The sequence below is a fragment of the Phyllostomus discolor genome, chromosome 6, assembly GCF_004126475.2.
Source record: "Phyllostomus discolor isolate MPI-MPIP mPhyDis1 chromosome 6, mPhyDis1.pri.v3, whole genome shotgun sequence".
Lineage (NCBI taxonomy): Eukaryota > Metazoa > Chordata > Mammalia > Chiroptera > Phyllostomidae > Phyllostomus > Phyllostomus discolor.
Window position 1 is genome coordinate 102,934,800 of NC_040908.2, and position 11,095 is coordinate 102,945,894.

The 11,095-nt window shown below is 34.6% G+C and overlaps 1 protein-coding gene across 1 annotated transcript; it reads right to left on the reverse strand.

Annotated features, from left to right (window-relative positions):
* Positions 1-432: 432 nt before the first annotated feature.
* Positions 433-10,126, reverse strand: LOC114500100 (macrophage metalloelastase-like). Its single transcript, XM_028516691.2, has 10 exons — positions 9,998-10,126; positions 8,668-8,915; positions 7,921-8,069; positions 7,707-7,832; positions 4,740-4,901; positions 3,827-3,950; positions 2,850-2,983; positions 2,327-2,486; positions 1,480-1,583; positions 433-918 (listed from the first exon to the last, which is right to left on the reverse strand). The coding sequence occupies exons 1-10, from the start codon at positions 10,094-10,096 to the stop codon at positions 818-820; spliced, it is 1,407 nt and encodes a 468-aa protein (XP_028372492.1). The 5' UTR covers positions 10,097-10,126; the 3' UTR covers positions 433-817.
* Positions 10,127-11,095: the final 969 nt, after the last annotated feature.

The window sequence follows — 11,095 nt, forward strand, 5'->3', positions numbered from 1 at the left end:
ATCCTGTAGCCGTATGCAGCCTGGAGAAGTTTTCTGGACTTGAGACTAAGTATTCACGTGGCTTTAAACAAGTCGCCAAAGCAAATGCAATTTTCTTTTTTTTCCATGTTGCCATATTTCTATTCACCCTTTAGTATAATCACAGAGACTAGTTTTATTTAGGGGTAGGTCCAGAATTATTTTCAAGTACACTTTCCATTTTTCAAGAAAAATTCTTAAAAACCAAATACTTTCTTTAAATACTTTTATTGAACAACATAAATATATATACTTTATGCAAAATATTAGAAAAGTCCACATTGTCAACAGAATATTACATTATCACCATAATTATTTAATTTAATATCTTACATTATTGTCATTTTAAGTTCTAAGTTTAATTATATCTTACATTATTGTCATTTTTAGTTCTATTTAAGTTCTAAAATATTCTAATTTTACTCCAATTAAAATAATACACTTGTGGAAATGTTTAATGGTCAAAGAAATGAATCATTTCTTAATTTTGGTTAAGCTAGAGAAATAATTATAATCTCTCAGTATAAGGATGTTAAGGACCAAGATATGCTCTTGCCCACTGAAGATGTCTATTTTCAAACTTAATAGCAGAGTCAAGTAAAAATTGACAATGAGGATTTTTCAATAATAAAATCTTATGTGTTTTGTATAATAATTTACCAATATGATCATTTATCTATGTCCTACAGATTTTATTTTATGATATATGTCATGATTTAATGGTACACTGGGCATGTAACAAGTATGTTATACTGATTAAACTGAAGTGAATTGACAAACACCTGTAATTACACCATTCCTAACAATGAAAGTCAATGTTGCTTCTCTGCCTTTTGGTGACACGATGGAGTACGGCATTGTATTCAAGTACATTAGATCCTTGATAGAAATAGTAGTGCCCTAAAAAAAAATGAATAGTTTAATTCTCTGCTGTATTTCTTTGAAAAAGATAACATAGATTTGTGTTTTTATAGATTATCTAGATTAGACAAGGTTTGATTCAAGTATGTAAATACTTGGTCCCATGGCGCCCAGATATCTGCCTACTTCCAATCATTTCACTATTAAATATCTTCATTAATTTTATTAAGAAAGTTGTTAACATGAAGATGTGTTTTGAAAAGTTACACTCCAAGTGGAGAACTCAGTTGAATTCAGGTAGGGCACACAGAATTCTTGATGGAGGAAGCGAAAAGAACATAGGGGTGGAAAGAAAAAATAAAATATCTTGGCCCACTCAACAATTTTGCTGAGGGTCACCTTGCCTAAAGACATTCACAAACACAAACTCAAATGAGCTCAAGCTTCTCTCATCCCACCCACAACCCCAGTCCATGAGAACCCATAAAGTGTGAAAGGAGCTAAAAGGAAGGTAAAGAATGCAGGTACAAAAAAAAATATGAATGACAGTGTTTTAAAGGGGGATTTCAAGTATCTTTACTAATCTACTAATCTACTTACCATTATAATAGAACACGGCATCAATTTTAGGCTTAATTCCTAGAAAGTGTGTGGTAATCAATTTGGGATAACCAGGGTCCATGAATTGTTTCATCTCATCATACCTGAATACATACATACATACATACATACATACATAAAATCAGTAGGAACTCCATCAGAAATAGATCTCATGACATAAACTTGACATTTCATGACATGAACAACAAAATCCACCTATCCCTCTCCTGAAAGACTCTTACTAAGAAAGGCTTAACCTACAATGAAACCCAAGGACCTAAACAGTTTACTGATATATTTCAAGTCCCACTAGGACTCTAATCTGAGGCTTCCTGACTTCTAGTCAAGCACTTTCCTAACCCCTGCACTATGCTTCCACCAGTGCCCGGCACTGCTTTATAGAGCCTGGTTGTCTAATTTCCTGTCAGTAAAGACCTTGCAGGGTCAGATATCCCTCAGAGGATGGTCTCCTCATTTTGTCTTCTTGAGTCCAATGGTTATGGAAGGGAATCTGAAACTCTGTAGACCCCCTAAACTGGCTCTAAAGACCAGGCCTCACACACCTCTACCACTATTGTCCAATGTGTTTCCACTGTTATTAATACCATGACATTTTATTTAAAGTATTCTTTTTAAAACACATTGTGTGTTATCTGGTAGATCAGAACCCAAAAGTCCAGAGAAAGAAAATTAGATCAACAAGAACTATTCCAGTCCTATGGTCTCTTAATCGCTTTCCCAGAAAGCTCAAGGATGTTTGGGAATTTGCACAGCAAACCATCTTCTGGAAAAATCATTGCCTATTTCAAAAATCTTAGAGGTCAAATTAGTAACCATTAAAGCTCACCTCCAATACTGATGATCCACAAAGAAGAAGGTCTTATAGAGATATGGGTTAAAAACAGCTGCATCAATTTTTTTCACAAAGTCAGGAAAGCCCAAAGAATGTATACTCTTGGGATAGCCTGGTTGTAGTTTTAAATTGCTGATTAACCAGTACTTATCATCTGTAAACACAAAAAGGTACATTGCAATCATATAGAAAGAGTAATAGAAATATGTACTGACTCACTACAAACCTCAATCTTTTTCCACAGTTCCAAATGTATTGTTCTTTGTTCTTGAACATGGCCCACCACCTATAGTTCTTTCTGTATTTTTCTCCACAAGTATTATGATCTATATTTTACAAATTTTTCCTGAAAGTTTTATGTATTATCTAAGTATTCGATCTCTTTTAGGTAATAGTTCAGAGTACAATTAATACAACTTGGAGTCCTTTTTGGTCTTCATTTATAAAAAGTAGTGTTTCCTTAATTTATTCTCTTCCTTGAAGTAGACTAAATAGCAAAACTAAAAATTGGAATTACCTTTAAAGAGAAAAACTTTTTTTCTAGCACCGATTTCATAAGCAGCTTGAATACCAGATGGTAAGGTTGGCCATAAAGAAGAAATTAAATTAACATTGCTCTTTGGACTCTTAGGAAGCTTCGACCAGAAGAACCTGACATGTAAAACATTAAATACATGTTTAAAATAGTTGTAGACTCAGGAATCATTATGAAAGGTGAGTGGAAAGGACCTATGGAATGATTTAATGTTTCTTCCCATGATCTTCATATGCTGTTCCATGGATGTCTGAGTAGGAATACCACAAGAAAAGGATGTTAATCATTTTGCTTTGATAACAGCAATGGTATTAACAGGCAAACTGCTACATGGAAATAACCTGGATCTTGGAATCAAGGGATCTAGGTTGTAGTCTGGTCCCCAAATCCATTCATTAATTTTGTAATCTAAAGAAAGTCACTTATCCTCAAGTGTCTTAGCTTTTGAGTTTCAAAAATGAAGGATATTTGTCCTATCAAATATTAATCTTCTATACTGCCCCACACCACCAATATCTGCTTCAGTCTGTGTTGTAAGACAGAAACCACAAATCATCCTGGAATTCCCTTACCTCTAATCAAGAATCAAATCCTTTAAATAGGTACTCTGTCACAGCTTTGGTTCCAGACACTATTTTTAATCATGATTAAAATTGTCTGGCTTCTCTGTTTCCTGACTTATCTTTCCTCAACCCAGATTCCTACTAAAAACCCATTATTTAATGCCAATTTTCCAGTTAAAACATAAATATAATCATACCACTGCCGTGCTTCAAGATCTTCAAGATCTCTCCACTGCCTACAGAATCAAGTCCAAGTCCCTACTAATAATTTTCATCTACTTAATTTTTCATCATTTTCTATTATTCTCCAACAATGATGACAACAACAACAACAACAACAAAAAAACACCTTAGGACAGAACCTTTGCACTTGGTCAGGTATAAAAATGATCCTACCTGTCCTTAAAGAAAAAGATTTTATTTTCCACTGTAGTGATAGCATCAAATCTCATATTAGGATCACAGGGAGCTGATTCTGTATTGTTAGAATTTGGTGAGGGTTTGTCCTTTTCTGGACCTCCTGAAAAAAACATTTTAAGAAGCATTAGAAAGAAACATGCACTTTAGATCATAAGAGGAAGAATCCTACCTTTTGCAACAGCATGGATGGAACTGGAGAGCATTGTGCTAAGTGAAATAAGCCAAGCAGTGAAAGACAAATACCATATGATCTCACCTATAAGTGGAACCTAGTCAACAAAACAAATAAGCAAGCAAAATAGAACCAGAGACGTGGAAATAAAGAGCAAACTGACAGTGCACAGAGGGGAGGGAGGAGGGAGCTAACAGGGGAAAGAAGGGGGAGGGTCAAGGAAAATGTATAAAGGACCTATGGACAAAGACAATGGAGTGGAAGGGGATTGAATGTGGGAGGTGAGGGTGAGGAGGATGGAGGAGACTAATGGGGGGGAAAATGGGGACAAATGTAATTGAACAACAATTTCAAAACATTTAATTTTCTTTGCAACATTATGGAGGAAAAAAATCTATTCACTCTGGCTTTTTTGTTCCAGTTAAATTATTTTTCTGTGTGTCTTCTCTAATTGAAAATGTTATGTTAAATACAAAGAACAGATTTGAAGCCAGAAAGCTTAGTTCTGCCTCTGGCTCTGGCATTAACATACTAGGTAACTGGTGCTCATCTGTAAAAATGAATATAATATCTGTGTTATCTACCTCACAGAATTTTCATAGGGCTCAAAAACAAAAATAGATATTAAGATTTTATTCAAATGCAGATATAATAAAACTATTCATTCATAAGAGTGAGTATGTTTATGAGGCAAAATGGTAACTAAATTCAACTTACCATAGAGAGACTGAATGCCACGTATATCATCAGGAGAGAGATGAAATGAGTTGAGATCAACATAACTGTAGGTGGGGAACATTATGGCCTTTCGATCTTTGGAATGGTCAAGACCCAAGGAATGGCCAAACTCATGAACAGCAACTAGGAACAGGTTGGTGCCTAAGAGGAAACCAACCAGAAAGGAAAAAGAGCAATGACATATAATGGCATTTAGAAAACAATAACACAATTTAAATATGACACAATGAAAAAAGAAACATTTGGGAATCCTTCACTTGTTTCTCTTCCTTGCACAAGGTTTTCCACCCTTGGCACTATTGACACTATAGCTCAGTTGTTTGTTATAGTTGTTTAGAAATCTCTGGTTTACCATTAAATAAGTAGCAAATTCTTCTTCAGTTTTTACAACCAAACTGTTTCCCTACATTGTCTAATGTCCCCTTGGGAACAAAATTGCCTCTGGTTAAGGACCAATGCACTATCACAAAAATGAAATATATTACATTGTGAAAATTTCTAGAATAACTTATAACTGTGTTCAATGGTTCTCATTTCCTCTAAATCATTCCTTCATTCTGCTTTCAGTTTTGATTAGTCTCAAGCGAATATATTAAAAAGTCTTTCATAACCATTCTTTACTAACCCAAATAAAAGGTCATATTAATTTCCAGGTACTATGAGTCACTGAGAAATATACCACATTATGTCTAATCCTTATACAACTGATAGGAAGCCACCATACTCTCTATTTAAGAGGAGGACACAGTATCAGCAAGATTAATTGACTAAATTAAGAGATGACCCAAGAACCTAAGATTCAAATCCAAATTTCTTGGCTCTAAAGCTCATCATTTTTCTACACATGATTCTAAATGAAGTAAGAGACTATGCTTCTAAATTAGGCACATGTACACTGCTAAATTATAGTCATGCCCGTTCATTTATTCTTTATGCCCTAGAAGATGCACCTTTGTAGGTAAGAAAGAGGGGTGTGTCCTTTCTGTCAAGTTTTTCAAATCCAAGAAAACTTGATTAACCCCTTACTGTTAGTTTTTAATCTGTGTTCTAGTCTAATACATTTATTTTTGCCTTTTGTTTTCTCTGGCAAAACTGCATCTCAGAACTGTCTTGCCCAGGATCACATCCCACCTAGCCTCAGAGCCTGGATTTGAAGTACTCTCCAGCACCCAAGTGTGAACATAGAATCTACACTTCTCTCTTGGGGGTGTCTAGGAACATTTCTCGTAACACAGGGGTTTCGTAACTAACTCAGAAATACTTTAACTTCTCTCAAATAATGAAAAAGAAACAGACTTTGGCATTCTTTTCACTCTGCATAATACAGGGAAGAGTAAACAAAGCCTTTTATATTTTGGCCTAAACCTAAATGTATCTTATTCCCAGTTCACATAATACTTTGTATAAAAGACAAGCACTGGTCCTTATCTTAAAATAATGAATATCTGTTTGTGTTCTGTTTTGCTTGATTGCATACTCTTCCTGGACAGGACTGGGTCCTTTTCATCTCTGTAGCCAAATACCTGCATTGCATCAGCTAAACTACAATAGAAATTTAACAACCATTGAAATAATTATTTATTAATTTAATGTGTCAAAAATTATGTTGATAATGAGCACTTTAATTTAGAATTTTTATAAATAATTTAACTTTTTGAAAATATATAATCAAAACAATTAAAAATAAGGCAATGTGGACAGGTAGAAAGTACACACTGGACCAAGATAAAAACTAGAAAATGCATGTTCTGACCCCAGCTTTTCCACAAGTTAGCCACTAACTTTCCCTTGATCTTAATTTCCTTTAACTGTAAAAAACTATATTAAATGATTTTTCCAGGGTCCCTTAGAATTCCAAAATATTTTAGCTAACTAGCACAAGTCTCCCACATCAGATGAAATTATTATAAAACTCAAATTCCCTTGCATAAAATTTAGGCAAATTTAACATGTCTAGCTGAGAATTTTCAGCTCAGTAAAAGCCTAATCCTACATCATTTGTCTTTTGACAATGTAAAACTGCTTTTATCACTCAAGAATTCTGTAAGTTTTAGACCACGTGTCAGACTAAAACAATTAGTCTTTCTGATCTATAAAATATTGCTATCTAATGTCGATAATTATCAGGTGGAGAAAGGGGGATTCTGAATAAAACACATTTTTGATGACTTTCTTTCCATTTACTTTCCACCTGAGTCAGTTATATAATTTAGGATTTCTAGTGGAGAGATTAAGAAGGCTTCTGATATGATAGTTTCAACTTTCCAATGGAGAGTGGTTCCTCCAAACAGAGACTAATTATCCCTATCTTCCAACTCTTTGATAGGAATGGTGACTTACAGCCACTCTGTAAATACATACAAGGTATCATCCAATGATCAGTTGGGTATTCTGAAATTGTTGTCCCAGAACAAGTGACTACAAGGACATATAACATTGTGTATCTCTACAAGGATCTCTAAATTCTCTATAGCATCATCTTTCTGTGTTACTATAAATCTAAGAAACTATCACTGTATAATGGATCATGAAGACGACCACACTATTTTAGGATTGTTAGCAAAATTAGCATCTGTGTTGCCTTGAGTTTATGGGTTGCATTGTCAAAACTGATCACTTAACAGCTTTTGCTTTTATGTACTGTAGTTCTTAAGGTTCTTGAGTTTATATTAACCAACTAGCTCATCCTCAGATTCTAAGAACGGATCTTTAAGATAATCTAGTCTAATACCCTCAATTTATAGAGTATAAAATTGAGACAAAGTGTTACTTTTTATTTAGTGGCTAAATTATAATCAAAACAAGTTTTTTTAATCCTATAATTCTTTCTCAGAAGGTAGCCTTTCAAAATTATTTAACAAAATGATGCAATTTAGAATTTGTTAGGGTTTGTGTGTGTGTGTGTGTGTGTGTGTGTGTGTTTTGTTTGTTTGTTTGTTTGCCTACCTCTGTAGTTTTTAGTCCAGAGTTCAGCCTCATCAAAATGTGCATCTCCTCCAATACCAGGTCCAGGTCCATAAGCATGAGCTACAATTCCACCTCTGCCATCAAAAGGACTGAAGTCTCCATGAGCTTGTTAAAAAGAGAAGAAAATCAGTCCTTCCTGATGTGCTATAGGTCATGCCAAATGATACAGATGAAGTAAGTCCAAGTTCTCTACCTCCAAATACAAAACGTATCATAATGTCAGCCTCGCCTGTGTTAACCCTTCTGAATTTCAGGGGGGTCACATTACTCCATACTTGAAAAGCTTTCTGGATGGTATAGTCAACATCCTCACGCTTCATGTCAGGAGTGTAATTATTGATCCTTTATCAGCCAAAAGAAAAAAGAGAAAAATATATGGAAACCATGTGTTAATTTTGTCTTATTATGATACTTCATTTCTGCTAGCAGCATTAGAGAATGAATCGTTTCATAAATTGTCTGGATAAAAGGAAAAATAACATAACTTTTTATACTACAGACATTTTTCCTTGGACAGCTTCCTCTTCAAACAGGATCTAATCTGATTCATTCTTATTTATGATTTATAGGTCACCATTATGAGAGATTTACATTCATAGAAGCTTAAGACTTTTGCCCCTTCTCCAAAACTTCTGTGTTTATTCATCTTGACTATTCTATAAAACTTTCTCCTGTGTCTTATTTACTGTAGATTTTACTTCATTCTCCTTTCATTTGCAGCCTTCTTAGTGTGGTCTGGACTGGCAAGTCAAACAATCCCTGGATGAAGTATCCCCTTCCAGAGAGAATGAACTTTAGCAGAGGGATAGTTGAGGATAGTTGAACTTTAGTTGAGGAAGGCTTCTTATCTGCTACCAGATTTAGGGCTATATCTAAATGGTTCAGGCTTCTAGAAGTCAGACCTATGAGAAAATAGAATAACACATGGCTATGATGTCACCTGTAAGTGATAAAATGTTTTTTCCATACTGGCCTCCCTGGCATTGTGCTGAAGTGATGAACGTCGGGTATTCCACATCGAGGTCTGTGCATCATGTCCAGAGTCGGTTTGTCCAGTTGCCCAGTCACATTTAACCCCAGGAACTGCTGCATTTCCTGAATTTTTTTCTCCATGGAGTTTGTATTGACTTTCATTTTTGTTATTGGAATTATCTCCGGCCTGAAGCTGTAAAACCGTGTCAAGTAATCCTGGAAAAAATACATTTAGTTTTTACATTATTATACATCTAAAGGTTTCTGTTGGAGCTCTACATATGTGACTCAACTGGACACTGATGTTTTTGAACCAGGTATCATACAATTATAATGAAAAAAATTAAAAATATTCTGTGCTGTCAAAGACGTGTCATAAACTATTAGCAAGATTGATTTCTGGAAGCCCACTGAAAACACCTTTATGTCTTTACTCCTTCAAACTTGTTTCTACTTTTTAGAACTTATTTGTGTATCTAGCACATCATGGCATTCATTAAGCCTCAAAATCTTTATTGTTGGGATGCATAAATTATTAATTTATGTTGAGAAAAAATTCCTTGCTTAAAAATAGAAAGCCTTCAATACAATGGACAACTATAACAAATTCAAAGTTGAAACAGTCTTAGAAAATGGGAAATCATCTGAACTCATATAAAAAATTGAAAAGTTATATTTTAAAAACTGTTCATAATAAAATATCTGAGATAGTGAAAGCAAAGAATATTCTTCAATTATCATGGCAGACTTAAGTGGCTAAATTAATTACAACATTGTTTCAGTTTCAGATTATTATTATTTTTTAAAGATTTTATTTATTTATTTTTAGAGAGGGAAGGGAAGGAGAAAGAGAGAGAGAGAGAAACATCAATGTGCGGTTGCTGGGGGTCATGGCCTGCAACCCTGGCATGTGCCCTGACTGGGAATCGAACCTATGATACTTTGGTTCACAGCCCGTGCTCAATCCACTGAGCTATGCCAGCCAGGGCTTCAGTTTCAGATTATTAACCAGCATTAAATGGTTAATGTGAAATAACAGAACACCAATTATTTTGAACTAACACTACATGGTCTAAGCTTTTTAGTAGAAGGGACAAATTCACCCACCAATTTTATAATGCTCCTTTGAAACCAATACATCTTTATTACTTTCCTCTTTGGCAAACAAAAATTCAGTGCTAAAATCAAATACCCTGCTAAACCAGTTTTCAAATAATACTTCTCAAAATAATACTGGTCATGCAATAAATCTTAAGACAGAAATCAATCTAGATAAATGCTATAGCATTAATACTTACATTAACAAATTTCTCATTGTATTCTTCAGAGCTCATCAAAGAAATAGCTCCAGGAGCAGCAATGGCCTGCAGGACCAGTATCAATAGAAAAAACTTCATTCTAAACTTCTCCTGAATGACTTAATGTAAGTCACTCTGTTCCTTTTCAGAACATGTTCCTTGAATGTCACTCTTTATATAGTCCCTAGGCCAGCCTCTGTGAATATGAAATCCTTTGAGTGACTCATAGTTGATATCATCTTCTTCTGATGTGGCTCAAAACCCACAAACACAAGCATAACCTTATTCTAAGACCAACGACATGTCAGTTAGCATCTACCCCATGGAAGGGTCAATTAGCAATGAAGTCATCATTCACTCCAACAAGTTACATTTCTTTAAATAAAATAACCCCCTATTTCTACCCACCCTAAAGCATAAGCCATCATACAAGAAATATTGAACACCTAAAATATATAAATAACTAAAAAATAAACTTTTAGAAAGTGTAGTACCTGAAATTCTCTGTAACACTTTATGTTCATCATAGACTTTCATAAGAAACTAAATTTAAAAGGTTAGATCAATAAAATTATTTTGCTAGAATAAAGGAATATTTTCCAAGCTGAATCTAACTTCCTAGAGAACTCTGATGTAGATATTACATGTTTATCAAGGAAAAGCTCACAACATCATGATGCTTTGATGTTCATTCCATGAGTTGTATGGGCTTAGATCCTGTTTCTATAAGTTCTGATCTTTAGCCATCAGAGTGGAAGCCCAGTCCCAACTGAGTAGCTGAGTAGAGAGATTTAAGAAGTGAATGTCCCTGGAGGAAATTGTCTGGAGGTGGGAGCATGAAGATCAACACTTCAACTTTGGGAGATAGAAAAATTTGCCTCTGGAACCTTTCTACCTCGCTATCAGCTCAACTTTCTTCCCCTGTGACCTAATTGTCCCATTAACATGGAATCTACCTCTCAGTCAATAGAGAATGTTTGAAGATTGAAAAAAGAAAAAGGACTCATGGACGTAGACAACATTGTGGTGATCTCAGGGTAGAGGATATAAGGAGGATAAATGGTAATGGGGGAAAATACAATAAAAGTGATTTTTAAA

Bases quoted from the DNA above. Each gene is read 5' to 3' on its own strand.
- LOC114500100 (XM_028516691.2), bottom strand. From the start codon at position 10,096: ATGAAGTTTTTTCTATTGATACTGGTCCTGCAGGCCATTGCTGCTCCT. The intron at 7,833-7,920 runs GTAGAGAACTTG...CTTTTTAACAAG, and splicing joins GATACGTTTTGTATTTGGAG to CTCATGGAGACTTCAGTCCT. The intron at 919-1,479 runs GTAAGTAGATTA...ATTTTTTTTTAG, and splicing joins TGCCGTGTTCTATTATAATG to GGCACTACTATTTCTATCAA.